The following is a 22323-nucleotide window of genomic DNA, read 5'->3' as shown; positions in this document are numbered from 1 at the left end:
TGTTTGGGGGTTGGGGAATGTTATCAAGGACAGCTTTGATTATCTCAAATCAAGAGGTCTTTTTGTTGTCATGGCACTAAATTATTTGCAGAAAATAAATTCAGTAATGTCACAATGACTATGAACTCTTTCTGAAGACAGACTCTAGTCTAAATTCCAAAAGTTTCCATTACTTCAGATGATGCAATTAAGGTCTTTTGTGAAGTGCTGTGCCTGCTTTCCTGTTGATAGTGTTTTCATGAATACACTACAGTTATTGTCTTTGCTAAAATAATTAAATCATATTCATAATTTCAATACAATTTATGTGGCAAAATCACAGGAAAATGTAACTTTTTGCCGTTAAATAGATCGATACTCTCAAACAGTTAAATCTGGACTTACATGCTGAGAAAATGTTCAGAGCAATGGAGCATAAATGTATTCATCTCTCTTTTGCTTTATTTTGACTTGGGGAGTATTCAAATATTGGTTCCTTCTACCTACATCTTTAGTTAAGCTGGTTCCCAAATGAAGTCCTCAGGCTTTGGGTAGAGAAAATGCAAGAACTAATGCAGGAAATTGAATTAGAGGCAAGAAACAAAAGGAAATAATATTTTACTGAGTTTCATTATATTGTTTGTCTGAGCCGACTCTCCTTAAAGACAGTATCAAGTCTTAGATAATAAGGAGAGAAGTATGATAGTAGAAATAGTCAACTTATGAACTTCAACTTACGTAAATTATTAATTACATAAACATTTTTCATTTAAATGAGTAAACTGTAGAATATAAAGGAAAATATATTTAAACATTCTCTTATTAATCTCCACTATGAAAATTGATTTTAAAATAAAATATAGAATATTGTTCTTTTCATATACAAATTTAAAGTTTCTGGTTCAGTGTCGTCCCCCTTCCCACTCCCCCCCCAACACACATACATACACAGAGCATAAAATGTTCTTAAGTATTTTTATTTGCGTTTGTCCCCACGAAGGGACCAGTGTCTTGACATGTTGATAGAGATCCCATGGCCCAGTCAAAAGCTCATTAGTGAGGAATGAGGACTTGGTGACACAGAGCCCTGCTGTGAGACAAATGTGTGGAAATCCCAGTCTCATTCTCAGAACAAAGAATGTAAGCAGAGATGCCAAAGAAACTCTAAATTCTGATGCTTTCAGTGACATTTCAAATGCAAATCTAGAACAGTGCACTGTTTTGCATGTATGTTATATTACATCAAAAAGTTTTTTAAAGCCAAAATAGCTTTTGGCAGGGGACAATGTTAAGACATTGATTTTTAATCACCATAGTACCTCACCCCCATGCCCACCTTCCTGGATTCCCTAGAATTTCAAAGAATAGTATATGGTTTTCTGAAGTACTGAATGAAGACTAAAGAGTAAGGGCTATGAGAATATGATCTTACAGAGTTCCCTTCAATACACTCCAGTGGAGATTTATTTTACCAATATTATAAAGCTTCATGGTACTGCAGTGAATTCACTATGGGTGAAATGTAAGCTTTTCCTTCTAATAGGTTACAGCATAGTGGACAAATTAAACTGACAAGTTCCTCCTTTTATGAAAATAAATTAAACTTTAAAATACGTGAATAAATTTATGTCTAGAATTTAAACTCCATGAGAACAGGAGTGCTTGGCATACCAGTGAATGAATGAATGATAAAAATTATAAATACTGAAATATGTAGAGAGAAAAGGAAAAACATTGGTTTTGGTTCTTATTTCTTCTCAGTGGGTTTATGTAAAGCATTGTTTGGATATACATTCTAGATTATATTTTTGTCGTAATGAATATTTCGACTCCTCCAGTTTTAGAGTATTCAAAATAATGCTGTGTTATCTTTGCATATAATTGTGCACTTCTGCAAAAACTTTTTCTAAGATAGATTGTCAGAAGTAGAATTATTGAATCAAAGGTTATTAGCATTGAAAATTTTGATAGATACCATCAAATTGTGCTTCCAGAATTTATATTCAGTTTAGAATGAACCTTAAACATTTTATTTTTTATTCAAGGTAATCTTTGAGAATCTGATGACAGATTTGAATTCTCTCTCTTTAAAAAACAGATGTTTTAGTATACTATAATTTGAGGGGTTTTATTTTAATTTTTAATTTTTCTTTTAGGTATTTCATATACTTTCTTATAATTTTTATTTTTTCCATTATAGCTGATTTACAGTATGATGTCAATTTTCTACTGCACAGCAAGTTGACCGAGTCACACATACATGCATACTTTCTTTTTTCTCACATTATCATGCTTCATCACAAGTGACCAGACATAGTTCCCAGTGCTATACAGCAGGATCCCATTGCTTATCCATTTCAAAGGCAATAGTTTGCATCTATTAACCCCAAATTCCCAGTCCCTCCCACTCCGTCCCCTTCCCTCTTTATAACCACAAGTCTGTTCTCCATGTCCATGATTTTCTTTTCTGTGGAAAGGATCATTTGTGCCGTATATTAGATTCTGGATATAAGTGATATCATATGGTATTTGTCTTTCTCTTTCTGACTGACTTTACTCAGGATGAGAGTCTCTAGTTCCATCCATGTTGCTGCAAATGGCATTTGTTTGTTCTGTTTTATGGCTGAGTAGTATTCCATTGTGTGTATATATATATATATATATATATATATATATATATATATATATACCACATTTTCTTAAGCCAATCATCTGTCAATGGACATTTAGGTTGTTTCCATGTCTTGGCTATTGTGAATAGTGCTGTAATAAGCATGCAGGTGCATGTGTCTTTTTCAAGGAAAGTTTGTCTGGATATATGCCCAAGAGTGGGATTGCTGGGTCATATGGTAGGTCTATATATGGTTTTCTAAGGTACCTCCATACTGTTCTCCATAGTGGTTATACCAATTTACATTCCCACCAACAATGCAGGAAGGTTCCCTTTTCTCCACACCCTCTCCAGCATTTGTTATTCATGGACTTATTAATGATGGCCACTCTGACTGCTGTGATGTGGCTTTATGATAGTTTTGATTTGCATTTCTCTAATAATCAGTGATGCTGAGCATTTTTTCATGTGTTTGTTGGCCATCTGTACATCTTCTTTGGAGAAATGCCTATTCAGGTCTTTTGCCCATTTTTCAATTGGGTTGTTGGCTCTTTTGCTGTTGAGTATAAGTTGTTTGTATATTTTAGAGATTAAACCCTTGTCAGTTGTGTTATTTGAAACTATTTTCTCCCATTCTGTAAGTTGTCTTATATGTGTGTGTGTGTCTTATATGTGTGCTTTGGGTAGTATGGCCATTTTTACAATATTAATTTTTCCAACCTAGGAGCGTGAAATATCTTTCCATGTCTTTGCATCCTCTTTAATTTCCTTGATTAATGTTTTATAGTTCTCAGCATAAAAGTCTTTCACCCCCTTGGTCAGGTTTATTCCCAGTTATTTGATTTTTTGGGGTGCAATTTTAAAAGCTATTGTATTTTTATATTCCTTTTCTAATATTCATTGTTAGTATACAGAAATATGACTGATTTCTGAATGTTAATCTTATATCCTGCTACTTTGCTGCTAAAGTCCATTCATGGATCCCAAGTTAAGAAATTCTAACAGGCACAGTAGAAACTCTACATTTGCTGATTTAAAATTCATGAGGCATTTCTCAAAAAATAAAAATGTGTCCACAAATCATTTGTATTGCTTTAAAATAATTTCTAAATGAAATTTTTCTTATAACTTACATGACCCCAAATGGAATCCAAATGCTAGTGTTGGTGATGAAAGCAAAGGAAAAGTGAAAAGATCTAACAGTTTATTACATTTTATTAGGAAAATTTTATGTGCATTTATGAATTTGGGAAAACTGCCAGTCTTAGGACATGTTCCTTATAAAGATCAAAGATCTACTTTGTAGAAATTACTTTAATAAAAAATGGAGTTTGCCAGAAGAGAGAAGCCAAATATCATTCAGTACCTTGACATGGTCCCTAGTTATGACAGACTGGTAAAGAAGTTCTCATCTTCCCATTTATAGAAACCTTTATACAGTTTTCAGATTAAATGAAATTTCCTCCAAGAAGACTTAATAGCCTCAAGGTCATTGCTGGGATTCCTTTCTCTGCTTTGCCATACCACCACTTACTTTACCTAATAAGCAGGTCAGATAAATTCCATCGTCTTCCTTGAGGAGTAGACCTCATTATTTTATTTATATATTTCCCCCACAAAGAACATCTAGCACTTTGCCTGTAGTAGGTGTTCAGTAAATACTTGATGCATGATTGAAAATGTAAATAGATGATTCTTAAGATAGGCCTTGAAGGATGTCTAGAGCTGGAGCAGATAGGTTGTTCCAAGGAACAACGATAAAAAATGAGGCAGAGATGGGATAAAGCCTAAACCAGTTGGGACGAATTGTGCCTTATCCAGCTGGGCATATGGTAAATTGAGAAGATAATTTTCTGCACAGTAATGTAAATAATAGTACTATATTTTAAAAATTAAATTTTTTGTAGATCTACCTTCTATGACATAATATGGATTATTACATTGACCTATACTTTACTAAAAAGACAAAATTTTGATCTTTATAATATATCAAACTTGTAAGTGATGTAAAGAACAAATGTATTAAAACATATTCCTGAGTACTAGTAATTATTTTATAATTTAGTAAGATGGTCTTTTTTCATCTAAATGTTATCCCGCAGTGTCCTAACCATTTAAGATATAATACAATGCATTTATAGAATCATTAAGAACTGGTGAGAGAAAGAAAAAGGAGGTATTACTATTTTTCTTATACATAGGCATTACACAGTTATACCTATAATATAATATATGATACTTGTGAGAAGCAATACAGGAAATAAATTTTGAAAAAATATATTCCTACCAGTGATTCAGCAAAGACCCAGCATGGCCCCCAAGTAACCAAGTTTGTGAGGAAAATTGAGAAAGAAAAAAGGGGACTTCCTGTTGTTGTGGCTCAGCAGAAGAGAATCTGACTAGTATCCATGAGAACGCAGGTTCGATCCCTGGCCTTGCTCAGTGGGTTAAGGATCCACTGTTGCCATGATCTGTGGTGTCAGTCACAGGTGCAACTTGGATCTGGTGTGGCTGTGGCTGTGACCAGCAGCTGCAGCTCTGATTTGACCCCTATCCTGGGACCTTCCATATGCTATGGGTGCAGCCCTAAAAAAAAAAAAAAAAAAAGAAAAAAGAAAAAAGGGGTAAGATAGCTGTTTTCTGTCTTTTGCAAAATATTAGGTTCCATCAGGTGTCTCCTCCCACCTGCCACACATGCCAAGTTACTTGGGAATCACAGGCCCTTGTATCACACACAGATGCACCTGCGCATGCACACACACACACACACACACACACACACACACACACACACACACACACACCTTACTTGTTATGTATTATTCAACCTCGACAAAAATTTTAAATTCTTGTTTAATATAATAATTTATGGAAGGAGTTATGAGATAAGATAACTTTGTGCCATTGAATCATAAAATCAGGTTTGGAAGACTCTTTAGAGGCATCAGCTTTACCCTCTATCAGTAGAACTATGATATTATATCATATTACATGAAATGCATGTAATATGTACAGTTTAAAAAGCATATATAGTATGTATAATCTGTGTTTTATTATGCTACATGAAGTAGATTCACTAAAGCAGTATTTCTTTTGTAATTTCTTGAATTGAATTGGATCCCAATATTTCAAGGTCAGAAATCAATCCTCCTATTATAATGTAATATAATATGTTTCTGTGAGGAAAACAAATTTGATAATAACCAGATGTTATGTGCCATTGCTTCCTCCATCCCTTCATTCATATTCAGTGATTATGAAGTTTCTGTTGTACAACAATGATCCCTTTATTGGAAACCACAGTTTTAGTAAATGAGTGAAGGTCTAAGTTGTCAACTAGGTGGGATGTGAGGTGGCAGTTTTGCCTCCAAGGGGACCTTTGTCATGTCTGAGGACTTTCTTGTTGTCCTACTGGGGAGAAGGTGCTACTGACATCCAGTGAGCAGACACAGGGATCCTGTACATAAGACAGCCCCCACAATAAAGATTTATTCAGCCCTAAATGTCAGTAGTGATGAGGTTGAGAAGCACTGTATGTTTTAATTAAAGTTATACATATCTTTTTTTCTTTTTCTTTTTTTTAGGGCCGCACCCATGGCATATGGAGGTTCCCAGGCTAGCGGTCCAATCGGAGCTACAGCTGCCAGCCTATGCCACAGCCACAGCAATGCTAGATCCAAGCCGTGTCTGCAAACTACACCACAGCTCATGGCAACACTGGATCCTTAACCCACTGAGCAAGGCCAGGGATGGAACCCACAACCTCATGGTTCCTAGTCAGATTCATTAACCACTGCGCCATGATGGGAACTCTGAGTTGTACATCTCTTAAGTCATTAATGAAGCAAATAGGAACACCAGCATGTTTATCTGTCAAAATTGGTCAAGTAAACATGAAAGTAACTTCTAGGGCTAACTCTCATTTTTAGCTATTTCCTCCCTAGCAATTTATGTGCACAAATAAATTTCTCTAAAATTTCTGTAGAACTGGAATTTAGTTTTTGTGTCTTAAGTTCTCAGACAATTTTATGTGATTAACCCTTCTGTGGCACCTAACATAGCTAGAGAGTGGGGAAAAAAATGCTTTTAAGGGTGATGATGCTATTAAAGTATCAGTGCAATAAAAATAATTAACCATGCTAAATGACAGCATGTAAAATAGACTTGGGTGAATTCTGATCCTATATTATTCTATATTATTTGCTGTACTTCCACTTGAAATGTGGTAGCAGGTTCTGACTTTTAAGCGACCTCAACTCAAATATCTATTTTTCAACAATGCAAAGAGAATGATTAATCTGACCTTGATAGTCCTTAAGAATTGCTTCATATGGAAAAAGAAATTCTCACCAACATGGCCAATGTTATTATAATTTTATTACTTTAATTATAAATAAAAAGTCTTTTCCTAACTTCAAAGTTTACCAGAGTCTGTTTCAGTACTTCTTTAAATTATCTGTTGTATTAAAGGCATAACTAGAATTATCTTATTTTTATGATCACTTGTCTGAGAATTCTGTATCTCAGAATTATTTGATCAATACATTTTTCTTATGCTGTACTTATCTCATCTTATACCCACTGAATTCCCCTATGTAGCCTTTCTAATTCTGTTGTTCTTTATCTTTAGTTAATAACTCTTCATTAAAACTGCTTAAATAATTACACACTGCTTCTCAGATATAACACTTTAATGTTTTATTTTTTGTCAAGACATTTTAGTAGCAGCAATAATATTAGTAATTCCTAACATTATCTTTTTAGAACACGTTTAATATAGAAGATGATTTAGCTCAGTTTAAAATATGTTATGACATATGCATATACACAGAGACAGAATGTGTACAGTACAGAAATGCATACCCTTGCGCACACACACAGTCCTTCTATATTTATATTTAGCCTCTTGGAGGAAGAACATCATAGGCACTCTATATTTGCAATAGTGCCCAATAATCTCTAGGCTATAAAACCATGAATAATTTAACCAAACTAATATAACAGGGAGGAAGTTGCAGGGGAATCCTAGTAAGCTAAGTTTAATTCAGATTTGGCAATTCAAAGACAAAAATCTCTTCCTTCTATGAAGAGTCTAAACAATTATTTGTGATGACAGGTGCTTTGGGTCTCGCTGGCACTTCGTCTCAAAGATAGAGACATCAAGAAGCTAATTCATTACCAAATTACAGTAGTTTTTGTAGCCATTTTATCCCTGGAGGTGAGAGTTATTCGCTCTCTTACACGTGCAGGCCTTAGTCTTACTATCAGATGAACCTGGGAATCGTTATCCTCTTACAAGAGGAAAGCTGATGAATATAGCAAATATAAAAATTATTTCTGAAATCATCATTGATTGTGGCTCCAAATCCATCTAACAGATTATCATTCATTCTGCCCTCACTTTATGGACCAGTGCTTCTGTTTGTAACTGCTGCTCTTTTACCTACCACCCTCATTCTTGTCAGAGGTCTTATTTCTCTTATATCTGCTATGCTCTAGAAAGTCTTGTCCTGGCTAATTTTGAATATGGAGCTGTCACTAAAAGACAATGAATTTGCGAATACTGTTTAAAACAGCTCTCTGTTTTGTGGTTACCACAAGTAAGGAAAGAGGCATTTCATAGTATCATTTGTAAATCAGAGAAAACAAACAATCCTTAATTTCTTTTGAAAGGGAGGAAAGAAATCTTCTCTCCTGTCATTTCATCTATAAACTCTTATAAAAACATTTGTTTCATGCTTGTTTTTCTGCAAGTAAGAGTGCCATCCAAGCCCAAATCCATGTTCCCTACACACTGAGGACAGTATATGACAGCCTTTACAGTACATGGTAGAGTAAGAATTCTCCAAGTTTCACTGTTGTCAACTCCTCCCTGATTTTCAAAGATATTAACTCGATAACCAAAGTGGAAAGGACTCCAAATATTCCAATGAGAAATTATCTTATTAGATGCCCATTAAATGCCAAGCATTGTCTCTGGGGTACAGAAATTTAAAAATATGGGGTCTCGGGGTTCCTGTTGTGGCTCAGCAGGAAAGAACCTGACTAGTATCCATGAGGACATGCGTTCCATCCATGGCCTCTCTCAGTGGGTTAAGGATCCAGTGTTGCCATGAGCTGCAGTGTAGTTTGCAGATGCAGCTCAGGTCCTGCATTGCTGTGACTGTGGCATAGGCTGGCAGCTATAGCTCTGTTTTGACCCCTAGCCTGGGAACCTCCGTGTGCCACAGATGCAGCCCTAAAAAGACAAATTATATAGTCTCGTCCCTGCTCTAGTTGTGCTTTCATCATGCTAATACACTATGTAGTTGAAATTCATAAGCTTTGAAATCAACTCTAAAAAATTTTAAATCAATTATAAAGTATAATTATAAAATTATAGAATTTGATGTATGTATATAGTCCATTAAAGTTCTGTAGAGAAGAGGAAAGAAAAATGGTCTGTAAGAAAGATCAAAGCGCTTAAAGTTATTGGAAAAGAATCTTTATTTCTCTGTACCTAGCAAAGGAGTCACCTCATTGATACCTAAGCTCTGTGAGCTATCTTCTCTCTTTGACCAACCATGGGAGACTGTCAGTTGTCAAAAGAAGTTGTGTTTTTATAATGATATATTATTAGAGGGCATGTCCTGCTCTAATTTAAGGAAGAGATCCATATTGTCGTAGAGTCATTACATATTCAACTGTCTTGCTATGTACTGATGAAAAAAAACCCAAAATATTAAATCACAAAATGGTTTCCATGGCTTGGCATAACTGCCTCTGTATAGTACATGGACAGATCCTAAAATACATGACAGAACTTCCACATTTAGGATCCAAAGTATTATAGAAAATAAGGTACTATATTGTGAAATATGGCAATTTCTTAACTATCATCACTTGGCTTGTCTGCAACCATATATTTAAAGCCTCACAATTTTTTTTAACAAGGCTGAAGAGATCATTTCTTCATTTACAGTGTTAAGCCCATCAAGGATTTAAAGTAAAAAGGAAAAATTACAATATAGGGGACACTAAACAATTAAAAATTACTGATGGAAAATTATAATTTTTCATTATAAATGAAATTTTAGTAAAACTTTTGTCTCTAATAACAAGTTAAAAACACATTCTCATGGCTTATACTTCATTTCTTTTTCTTAACAATGTTAAAGATGCTGGAAAGTATATGGCAAATTTACATGAGATTTGTGTTCTTTGTAATTGTTTTTGTTCACTGGAGCAAAACTGATTTAAAGGAAAGTAGCTTCCTCGGTTGATAGAATTTTAAAATCGGAATTTTATTACCATTTCTTTCTTTACTAAGGTTATTGTTTTGTTGTCTCTCCATGAAATTTTTGTAGTGGTGTGATTGATGGGTAACAGTGAAAGATGGTTTCCACCTTGTCCCATTTCTTCAGAAAGTCCTAAGATCGTCTTATTTATGAGTTGTAAATTGCCTTAGCTTTGCACTTTAGCACCACCTGGTGGACAAAATGTCATCTTTTTGTCTTCAGTTTAAAATAGGAATTTAGTCCCTTCATACTCTATATCCAATTGTGACATATCTTGATAGATACTTAATTGTAAAAGTATTTAAACTTAAAGATAGTTGTAAACAAAATAAGGTGAAAACATCTGATATGTATTTCCTAAGTATTTTACCATGGCCAAGGTAAATTCATGTTTTTTTTTTTAACTTCATGAATATATACAAATTTGAATAGTATGTTACATACATATGCAAAAATGTGGGGTGTTATTGAAAATTTAAATATTGATCATTTGCATTATTTCCAATAAGGAATTAAATAAGACCAGGAAGTTTTCTTTATCTTAGTAGCAAACTATGGCTTATGATAGACTGTCTACCAAAAAAAAGCAGTATGATTACTTTGTAGATAACTTCATGAAGAATTTTCATACTCCAGATTCTTATCAGGTTAATATTTTCTGTATAAAATGAAAACTAGTATTTTAACAATTACTACTGTAAAGTAGGCCATTTTTATGCTCATTTTCCCACTTATAATTAATGTTCCGTTGTGGAGTTCCCATTGTGTCTCAGCAGTAACAAACCCAACTAGTATCCATGAGGATGCAGGTTTGATCCCTGGCCTTGCTCAGTGGATTAAGGATCCAGCATTTCTGTGGTGTAGGTCGCAGATGTGACTTGGTGTTTCTGTGACTATGGTGTAGGCCTGCAGCTGCAGCTCTGATTCGACCCCTGGCCCAGGAACTTTCATATCCTGCAGGTGTGGCCCTAAAAAGAAAAAAAAAAGTAAAAAAAAAAAAAAAAAAAGATTTAGTTGTTTTTAATCATTTTTAAAAAATTATAGATGTTAACTTTGATAATACTTTCAAATGAGAAACGAATATATTTAAAGCTCATTTTTGAGAATTGTAAGTGTATTAATCTCTTTGTATAGTCCTCCACTTCTATGAAATACAGTGTTTTTTTTTTTTTTATGAAATACAGTGAAGAAGAAAATACACTTTCAGATTCCACTCCATTTCTTTGGCATACACTACTTATCTCTTCCCTGGTGAAACTGAGAGGTCTATAGTTTGAACTGTGGGACATTCAAGAGCGTGGTAGCTGAATAAGAGCTATTGATATTTAAATAGAAAATATCTTCTAACTACATACTTCGTTGTATTTCATCTAAGATAAAATTATAATAGATAACCTTCATTAAGAGATACATCTTGAACTGAAGTTATCTACTTGGTTATTTTAAGAAAACACTTACCATCTTTTCCCTTTTTCTCCTTTTTTTCTAAAGGTCTCGGATTGTATACTGTAAACTCAGCATATGGAGATAACATTATCATGCCTTGCCGACTCGATGTACCTCAGAATCTCATGTTTGGCAAATGGAAATATGTAAGTGTGACCTACCATGTACTTGGTTAATTGCCTCTAGTTTTTGAAAGAAAATTCCTTCTGTGAATAAATGTGAATTTCAACTTAACATAATGACAATATGCAATTGTGGGTATAACTGTAAGAAGGTGGGATGAATATGTTGAATATGTCAGAAGAATAATTCCTAAGTCTTACATAACAAATGCTATTTTAAAATAAAGCCAATAAACACATAATTCTTAGGTCACATTAGTCTGAAAGAGTCATCCTGAGGTGTTCAAGGCAGAAGGAAAGGCAGAGTTCCTGAATAGAAACAGTGGAGTATAGGACAGAGCTTAGCGGGGGACAGCAGCCTTTCTCTGTGTACTCATGTTTTTTTGTTTGATGTGTTACTGAAAAAGCAAGATGCATCAGTAGCCAGAGCACCCAGATATTCACCAAGAATTAGTTGTCAGCATTAGAAGGCTATTTCTGATATTTAGTCTTAGAACTGAGATGATGAGTATGTCCTTTTTCAATTTAACATTGAAATCTTGCTGATTTCATTCATTTCTTACAGATAGTGAAATCATATATTCTCAGGTATTAAGATAAAGACTGGTCTGGAAATGGGGGGTAGATATCCTGGTAGGTGATGTAGAAAAGCTAGAAAACTTTGACTGGATAAAATATTTCAATTTAAGTACCAAAACCAACAAAAGTTTTCTGTGTGGCACAGTTTCCCAGTGCTGGATCCCAGGAGACTCCTAGGAGTTTGCAAGCTTAAAGCAGACATATGTTTCATTGAACACAACTGGCACATTTTCCCTAGCTCCTTGAAATGTTGGAAGGTATTTGAATAAGAAAAGAATTTGATGGTCACATAATTTTTGAAAAGTCTTTTTTAATTGTAACACTTCTCAGAGCCTTTGCTATATTAAGCTACATTATGGATTATCTGAGTTTGATTCATTTTTTAGGTTTATTGAGCCACATAACTTTTTCTCTCAGCTATCTGCAAGAACAAGTGTTCTCTGGAATAGAAATGTGCATAGGTTGCACCCAAGAGATAGTATAAATACAATCATTTAAAAAATATGGGTTCTGGGAGTTCCCATTGTAGCGCAGTGGAAACGAGTCAGACTAGTATCCATGAGGATGTGGGTTTGATCCCAGGCCTCGCTCAGTGGGTCAGGGATCTGGCATTTCCTTGAGCTATGGTATAGGTCGCAGACATGGCTCAGATCCCGCATTGCTATGGCTGTGGCATAGGCCAACAGCTGTAGCTCTGATTTGACCCCTAGCCTAGGAACTTCCTTATGCTGTGGGTGCGGCCCTAAAAAGCAATAATAATAATAATAATGTTGGTTCTGAAGTCAGGTTGATGTGTTTTACCATGTACTGGCTGTGCGATCCTAGACAAGTAAATCAATACCCATTTTCTCATGGATAAAATGAGATGAAATTAATAATCTTACAGATTTGTGAGGATTACATGAAGTAACTCATATCAGATACTCACCTAGGACTTGGCATATGATAATTGCATGGAAAGTGGAAGCTGTGATGAGTGTGGGGCTGCTAAGCTCTAAACACTATATGAGGGGCAGGTGAAAGCAGAGAAAGAGTCGAGGTAACAAAGCACTTACCTCTACCCTCCTCCTATTATCCAGCTCACACTGGGTAATTTTGAACTATTTCTGTGTCCCTATAAAACTGAAAATATGAAGGCCCATGAGGACAAAAGTCTATTTGCACCCCTAAAATTCCAAGGGTCTGGGGGACTACCACCTAATTCACCACTGAGTCAAACTTGTTGTTAAAATAAATGGAACATAGATGGTGAAAATCTTCTGTGATCATAGATAGTTCTGATGACCAGGGAGTAATTTTCACCTAAACTGAACTGGCATAATGGCAGTAGAAACAAACTTATTGCAATTTTCAAATTGTTCATGCAACAAGAGTCTTCAGCAGTAAACTGATGAGATACATTTGCAGTACCATGTGCTCTGAAAGCAGTCTTGAGTTGCAGACATAGTATACACACTCTAATTTATTGTAACCTAAAAGACAAATAGCAGATTTGGAAAGAGTGAAAGGGAGCAAACACAGAGAAAAAATGAATTCATTTCTCCCCTACTTCACTGGAATCTCCCTATGAATATAGATCACTGCTCCCTTTCCACCCCCGCCCCACCCCACCTCACCCACTACCTCTTCACCAGCTTCTCCTCTGTGCCCAGTACTGAAGAAGCATCTAATGTCTGTCTGTCAAGAGTGATCTAGTACAGTAATAATGGAACCAGGCTTTGGAGCTCCAGTTTTGGTCCTGCTGAATAGTCCAGCTGGAGCGCTGGACCAGTTGTTTAACCAACTTCTGTGTCCCTTGTCTAATCTGTAATTTACAGGGTTCTTATGTGCCTTAAGTCCATTAGTGCATGGAAAGTCCAAAGAAGGTACCGGGCATAGGGTTAAGTGCTCAAAATTTAATAACCATTATTTCTTGCATAGTGAATGAATATAGAAATTTATGGTACTGGTCTTATTTCCTATTGAAGGAATGATTTAGGGCAAGGATTTGCATTATAAATCTGTGGAAAAATTAAAAGATTTAAGGAGAATACGACTGATATATTCAGATATTAAATGCACAGCAAATTTTGGATTCCAAGATTAGCTTAGTAATTGTGTTAGTGAGCTTGGGCTGCCATAACAAAATACCCCAGACTGGATAGCTTAAACCACAGACATTTATTTCCCACAGTACTGGAGGCTGGGCTGTCCAAGATCCAAGTGCCAGCAGATTTAGAGCTTGGTTGAGAGCCCTCCTCCTGGTATGCAGATAGCTGCCATATGCTGTGTGCTCACAAGACCTCTTCTTTGTGCTTGCATGGAAAGAAAGAGAGCTCTCATGTTCTTTCCTCTTCTTATAAGGGCACTAATCACACCATGAGGGCACCATCCTCCCAACCACATCTCAACCCAGTTATCTCTCAAAGGCCCACTTCCAAATACCATCATATTGGGGTTAGGGCTAATACATAGACATCGGGAGAGAGAACATAAACATGTAGTCCATAATAGCAGAAAATATTAACAGTTTTGAAAATGTCCCTCATTATAGCACTTTGAAATTTGTCATGCACTTTAAGATGTTTTATCATATTGTATTTTCTCAAAGGCCTTATGAGGTACATAGAAGAGGGATTGGCCTTTATTTTAGATTATTGCTTATTAGGTAAGAGAATGTCTGTGGAAGCAGAGGAAGAAATGAATTATTATATAGCTCAGTGCTGTTGGCATAATTGTATATGCCAGATTATATTTTATTTTGATAAGAAGTTTTCATATGAAAGGTCTTTGAGCGAAGTTTTGTGACTCCAAGAGCAAAACTATGCATTTTAGTGATTAATCTGATTCTGTGGCTTAATGGACATGATCACTTCACAAGGCAAATACTGTTCTTCCGTGAAGACTCATTAAACTATGTTATGTGTAAAGGTCAGCTATGTCAGTTCTGGCCGAAACTGAAGTGTGGACATTTAAAGTACATGGATTAAAGTCATGAACATGCAAAAGATAACTGCCCAAGATTCCTAAATGAGTGTTTAGACCTCAGGTGTATACTTGCTGTGATAGCTGAAAATCATTTTGTAACATAACACTTACATGTTTGTTTTCGTAGTTTTTTTTTTTCCCTTTTATGATGGACATAGGGCCAGCCCTAGTTAGTTTTAAAATAGTTCCTAGTTCTGTCCTCCAGATTCATAGAGCTCTGTCCTTTCATTTTCGTATATTTAAATCAATACCTGTAAAAGAACTTACAGTTTCTTCTCTTGTGAGGAATAATTTTCTGTAACCAAAGATTTATATGGCTCATATCCAAAATTATTCTTCTTGGTCAGAACTACAAATATTGGTGGAAGAATATGGCCAAGGAAATTTTGTTATTCTGGATGTAATCTTGAAGCATCTGAATATGCCTATTTTAAAAAGTGTATTACTGTAATTTTTTTTTTTTTTTTTTTTTTTTTTAGGAAAAGCCCGATGGCTCCCCAGTATTTATTGCCTTCAGGTCCTCCACAAAGAAAAGTGTGCAGTATGACGATGTACCAGAATACAAAAACAGATTGAGCCTCTCAGAAAACTACACTTTGTCTATCAGTAATGCAAAGATCAGTGATGAGAAGAGATTTGTGTGCATGCTGGTCACAGAGGACAACGTGTTTGAGGCACCTACGGTAGTCAAGGTGTTCAGTAAGTGGTCTGCAGTGTAACTGCTAAGTGGGATTAGTGACTGGTCCTACAAAATGCTCTTTAGGAAGAAGATGGAGCTCTCTGTAGTGTCTCCACAGTGGGCATCTGTGTAAAAGGATTTCTAGAGATCTTCACTCCACTCCTGCATGATGTCAGCCAGGAAAGCAAAAACCCTGAAATTCAAATAGGGGCTTTTCAGTGAGGAACTAAAAAAATATTCTCTTGTTTTGTTGGCTAAAATTTCCTGTGATATAAAGTACTACTAGATGAAAACTGACACATGATCTTTCACTGACATGTACAAGCAAATGCTCTGTGATATATATATATATATAGATAGATAGATAGATAGATAGATAAGATACATAACAATACATACACATATTCATGTATATCATGCGTACATATATATGCATTAGGCTTAGCCATATAAAATTGCCATTTTGATACATAAAAACAATGATATACAAGAGATCAATGTTTTCTGTATATGAATATATTTGTACTTGTATGTGTGTTTACACACACATATTCTGAACTTTATTTTTTTTTTTTATTTTTTTTTTTTTTTTTGTCTTTTGGTTGTTGCTATTTCTTGGGCCGCTCCCGCGGCATATGGAGGTTCCCAGGCTAGGGGTTGAATCGGAGCTGTAGCCACCAGCCTACGCCAGAGCCACAGTAACGCGTGATCCGAGCCTCGTCTGCAACCTACACCACAGCTCACGGCAACGCCGGATCGTTAACCCACTGAGCAAGGGCAGGTACCGAACCCGCAACCTCATGGTTCCTAGTCGGATTCGTTAACCACTGCGCCACGACGGGAACTCCCCCATATTCTGAACTTTAATGCTTAATGCTTGTTGATTTCTTTATTGAAAATGTTCAAGTAGTTTAAAAAATTGCCCTGAAATAAAGAAGTTCACCATACTCTGAATGTGTGTGGAATACACCAAGGGAAAGAAGTGGAGTTGGAAGAAGAGAGGGTTGTAGAAGAAACTTGGAGCAATTACTGTGAATTACTTTTCCTAATGATAATATATAGTTAATATGAGTGTGTAAATAGCTATGCAGATGAATGACTTGAGAAGTTCTAATTAAAATGTTTTACCTTTTAATATTCAAATAAAAAGTCCCACCTTCATTACAGGGAGAAAAATATCTTAGAAAATTACAGGGAGAAAAATAGGTCGCAAAAGTTTCAGAACGCCAATCTTCTTTAATTAGGGAATAAGGTCTCACTTTTCAGTTTTTTCCTCTACTTTCTGATAACTTGACAGCACCTAGAAATTATTAAAGTAAACATAGAAGAAAGAAACCCAGAGGGCTTTGCTATAACAGCAAGTAACCATGGATTTTTCCTGTTTCTCTTGTAATAGCCTATGCAACTAACCAGGACAGTCCCTAAAGCATTTGTATGGACTTCAAAGCTCTTATGGGCTCATGACAAAGATTCAAAGAGTGCTTATACTATCAAAGAATCCTTTGTTCTCCAGAAGAACCTTGTAAAGGCATATTATATGTTTCAGTTGATTACCTTTCAGTTTAGAAGGTACTTTCCAGAAACCATCTACTCAACTCAATCATTTTATGGATCAAACCAAATACCAAGTGTTTCCCAGTCATGCCCCTTCCATTAAACAACCCAAATAATCTCCATCTTTCATTTGCCAAACTCCATGTATTGTTTTTCTTTCTTGCCTTTATTTCGCTTTGATGTTATTGGGAAGATGGATGATGCACAGCTAGAAACCCTTTTTCTAAAGAGAGCTACCAAAATCTTTTAATTAGGCCATGACTTCAAAAATATTAGTACACAAGAATAATGTACTGCAGGAGGTACAGAGATTGTCACAGCACTCTAGAGTCGTGCCAATTGATTTGTTACTATGTTAAAATTACCAAATATTGAGACAATCTATCAGAAAGTCGAGAAAATTAGGTTGTTCCATTTCGAAAACAAACATTTGTGACAATTTTTAGAATATAGTTTTATATATGTATGTGTGTATATATATATATGTGTATATATATATATATATATAATGATTTTAATTTTTTCCACTATAGCTGATTTACAGTGTTCTGTCAATTTTCTACTGTACAGCATGGTGACCCAGTTACACATACATGTATACATTCTTTTTTCTCACATTGTCGTGCTCCTCCATAATATAGTTTTTTTTAAATGCCATGCTTAAAAAAATTCAGTTAGCCTAATTCAATAAAATTTGTTAGCTGTTTTGGAATACAGAGGATTTCTATGACTGTGAAAACAAACTCACACCCTGCATACCATCAGATCCCCCTACCCCCTTCTCTTTTGAATGTTGTTGAAAACAAAGTGATTCTCAGAAACAGAATTTGCATTCCAGGCTCCAGGCCAGAGAGAATTTAAATAGACAAGCTACACACTCTTGAAAATGGGGTTTTATGCTAGAAACTGTGGGACCCTCCAAGTCCAATTAAATAAACAGCACAGCTCATGATAAAGTGTTTGCAAAAGCATATAGGGGCTTTGCTTTTTTAAAATAATTAATTTATTTTGTGTCACTTTTTGTGAAGCAAATAGCAGCTGTGACATGGAGGCTTTCAATCTATGCATGTATATATTGCAGTCACTTAAGAGTTACTAGGCTCATCAATCAGTCCTCTGTTTCCTTCTGTCAAGTCACCTAGCAACATGTACTGTGTACCACAGAAGGAGTATGGTTAACGTGAGCTAATCCCAGATCAGTATGCTGCAGCGTGCCCTCCTCATGAGCAAAGTCAAACTGCATTTATTCTAACTGGAGCCCATGCCTGATGACTTTATTACCTCTGCTATAGATTTGTTTATTTAGTTTTAAGCTAAACTGCAGATGCAAGAAACCATGACCATAAAGCCGCCAGTTCCAAATAAGTCACCTGCTTTGTTACCAACATGGCTTGCTTGCTTTTCCTTCCTTCTTTCCTTCCTCTCTTTCTCTCGTTCTTTCTTTCTTTTTCTCTCTCTCATAGTTGAATTTCATCAAAATTAAACTACTTGCATTTAATGCACATTTGAAGTTAATAAAACTATCCCTCAGAAAGAGGCGGCCTCTCAAAGCTCCCAAAGTGTCATTCCAGTGATTGTGCAAAAATCTTAGAGGTCACATGGGTGTCCAGAGAGCCAAAAGGCTATCAGTGTTATAATAGAAAAATCACTGAATTGGTCATCAGGAGATCTGGCTTTGTTAGATCCACTGCTAGCTTCTGACCTTGGGCAAATGACTTCACTAGTCAGGGGGCTGCAATTCCCTCCTCATCAGTAGATGAGTACTTTGGATTAGGTGATTGTTTTCCCATGCTGTTCCTAGGATCCTCCTGAGCAGCCAATGAACAGGGCTGGGGGCAAGGGGTTGGGGGAGGAGCTGGTTCTACTTGATTAGCTAGAATTCTACCCACTCATTTTTTTCTTTTCAAGAAAAAAATGGGAGAAGGGCTCCAGCATTAAGAAAGCATTTGCAAACCATGATCCAGCCTAACCTTCTGCTTTAGTGTGTGTAAGTGTTAAAAGGAAGACTGAGCTCACACTCGCTGTGGTGCAATGGGATTGGCACTGGGATGCAAATTTGATCCCCTTGCTCGGGTGCACCATATGCCTCAGGGCAGCTCAAGAAAAAAAAAAAGGAAGACTGTTCCCTTTAGTTGGAGTCTGGTGTCCACCTGGACAAACCAGCTCTTCTCTTAGCAATGATTGACTTCACATTGCTATTTTAGAGTTTTCATTTGGATATTGTTCTCCATATTTTATTAGAACTGAGCATCCCTCCTCCCAACCTCCCTGTGAAAGTTATTCAAACTTTCAACTGCAAGTAGTTTTTTTTTTTTTTTGAATGAAGGAAGCAGAAAAAGACCTATTTAACAAATGAGATCTACATTGTATATTTAATTTTGGTTCTTTAAAAATATAAAAAAATACCTTTTCCCATCTGATAAGGAAAATAAATTATGATTTCATGCTCACAATCATTTACTTAAATGATTTAAAAGAGAGAAGTGCTCTTGACTCAGTGTAACCAGTGCACCTGCCTTTTCCAGCTCTCCTCCCATATCAAATCGAGCTGTCCTGCATGGTTTTTGATGATAAAACTAGTACATCATAAGTGATATAGAGCTGTTTCGCATTCATCACTCCATCCTCACCTGGCTGTGAAACCCTTCACAAAATTATTTTAATAATGCAAACAGATTTGTGACATGACTTTCAATTCTATACTTGCTTGGTTATGAATCTTTGAATCATATTAAGACATAATTCACATAAAGTTTTTTTTTTAATGCTTTGGAATCAATATGCAATTTTGCTAAAATAGTATGCATCTTCTTCTATGGTCCTCTAACTAATGCTCATTGATTTTTACAAGCTAGTATGAGAGAAAATTACATACAAAATAGGTATTTAATATAGAAGTTTTGAAACAAAAGTTTAAGGATAAGGTAACTCAAAGAAATGCAATATGTGTTACCATTACTTTCACAATACCCAGTGTGAGTCTCTCTTCTCAATAGAACAATGAGTAAGTACAAAGAGGACTAAATGTTAGGCATCCTTTCATCAAGTTTCCCTGGGTTGGCTGGAGTTTTATTTTATTCAAGTAAGAATAAATTTTAGAAAGTATTTATGGAAACAAAGCACACATAGCTTTGTGGACAAGACCAACAATGATAACACACCAGTATTTATGATGAAACGTGCATTAAGCAAACATCACAGGCTTTACAAATCAAAGTAGAAGAATATATTCTCCTTTAGAGTAAGTGAGATTGTATCTAACTGAGTTGGTATTTTGGTGAACTGGAAAGTAGTGCAACTTAACAAAACTGCCCACCCACATTTTGTATTGAGAGCCTATTTGTTTTGGAGGATTTTTTAAATCTCCCTATATATTCCAGGCATAGATAGTACTGAAGAAGAAACAAAAAACTCTTTTTCTTATTAATCTTGATTCTTTATTAGTCACATAAATTAATGTCTTACCTCTCTTGAGCTCTGAGAGGTGTCATTAAATATCTGATTTTAGTTCCCAAAGACCTTCCGCTTACTCAAGTTTAAAGATTTTTGTTCTGTTTAAATAATTTGAGTGCAGGCTTCTTTGCCATAAAACATTGAATACTGAACAGAATTTAATGTTTTATCAATAACTCAGAGTTGTTAAGTATGAACATTAATGGCGTTTCATTAAAATAGTGATACAATTATGACTTACTGATATATAGAAGGCTTTAATCCCCCACATGTTTCCCTGAAATCGCTGTTTATTTTGAATATCAGTTTTGAATTGTCAGTTTTTTATAATTTGTGGTCACATTCCTAACAATCAAGTAGCCAGGTGTCACTTCTTGTTTGTGTTCATGTAGTGTCTGTTATGCCTTTCTGTTTTTCTATATTTCTTTGTTCCACTTTTTAATCTTTCTTTTTTTATTTTGTTTATTTATTTTTTAATTATTTCCCCAACACACTAATCAGTGCATTTAGGATACAGATAATCAATTTTTAGAAGGTTGTATCAAGAGAATTATATTTCTAGACGTAACAGAAAATAGGCCTCTTTGGAATTCCTGTTGTTTCTCATCTGGTTAAGAACCCGATTAGTATCCATGAGGATGTGAATTCCATCCCTGGCCTTGCTCACTGGGTTAAGGATCCAGTATTGTCATGAGCTGTGGTGTAGGTCACAGATGTGGCCTGGATCTGGCATTGCTGTGACTATAGCATAGGACAGCAGCTGCAGCTCTGATTCTATGCCTAACCTGGGAACTTCCATATGTCATGAGGGCAGCCCCAAAAAGACAAAAAAAGAGGAAGAAAAAAAGAAAAGAAAAGAAGCCTCATAGTTAAAGTGCAAGTTCAACACCTAGAAGATTCACTGTTATTATTCATTATTCTAATTTCTAGTATAAAGTAATTGCAATTGGAAAATTAACTCTGGATGTTAATCTGGAGAAAGCTATATCATTTTTGCGTATAGTCTCGGTGGTATCTGTTTTGCTGTTCCAAAGATATTTTGTCTTCTTCCTTGTTTTCCATAATGGATTTGGGTATGTAGCATGTCTCATAAGGGTATGTAACAATTGAGTAATAATCATACAAGGTCAATTTAGTTTAGTTTGGTAAGCAAAATTAAAAGTATTGAGATGGTCAACAGTGAAAGTATGAAAGAAAGAATAGCTTGTTGTTTTTATTTTTTATTTTTTATTACTCAGTGAATTTATTACATTTATCATTGCACAATGATCATCACAATCCAGTTTTATAGTATTTCTATCCCACACCGCCAGCGCATCCTCCCACCCCCCAAACTCTCTCCTTTGGAAACCATAAGATTTTCAAAGTCTGTGAGTCTCTATCTGTTCTGCAGAGAAGCTCATTGTGTCCTTTTTTCAGATTCCACATGATAGCATTTGATGTTGGTGTCTCATTGTCTGACTGACTTCACTTAGCATGATAATTTCTACGTCCATCCATGTTGCTAAAAATGCCATTATATCTTTCATTTTAATGGCTGAGTAATATTCCATTGGGTATATGTACCACTTCTTCTTTATCCACTCCTCTGTTGATGGACATTTAGGTTGTTTCCACGTCTTGGCTATTGCAAATAGTGCTGCAATGAACATTGGA

General features: G+C 35.5%; 1 protein-coding gene across 4 annotated transcripts in view; it reads left to right on the top strand.

The window, feature by feature from the left end:
• Positions 1–22323, top strand: part of ALCAM (activated leukocyte cell adhesion molecule) — a 203251-nt gene that overhangs the window by 133988 nt on the left and 46940 nt on the right. For all 4 annotated transcript variants that reach the window (XM_013982482.2, XM_003358827.5, XM_021070497.1 and 1 more), the window contains exons 2-3: positions 11359–11459; positions 15461–15680. In XM_013982482.2, coding sequence (XP_013837936.1) covers positions 11359–11459; positions 15461–15680 — 321 coding nt within the window. The remainder of the gene's footprint in view (positions 1–11358; positions 11460–15460; positions 15681–22323) is intronic.

The sequence above is a fragment of the Sus scrofa genome, chromosome 13 (genome assembly GCF_000003025.6).
Source record: "Sus scrofa isolate TJ Tabasco breed Duroc chromosome 13, Sscrofa11.1, whole genome shotgun sequence".
Taxonomy (NCBI): Eukaryota; Metazoa; Chordata; class Mammalia; order Artiodactyla; family Suidae; genus Sus; species Sus scrofa.
This window is presented reverse-complemented; position numbering and strand designations above follow the sequence as displayed.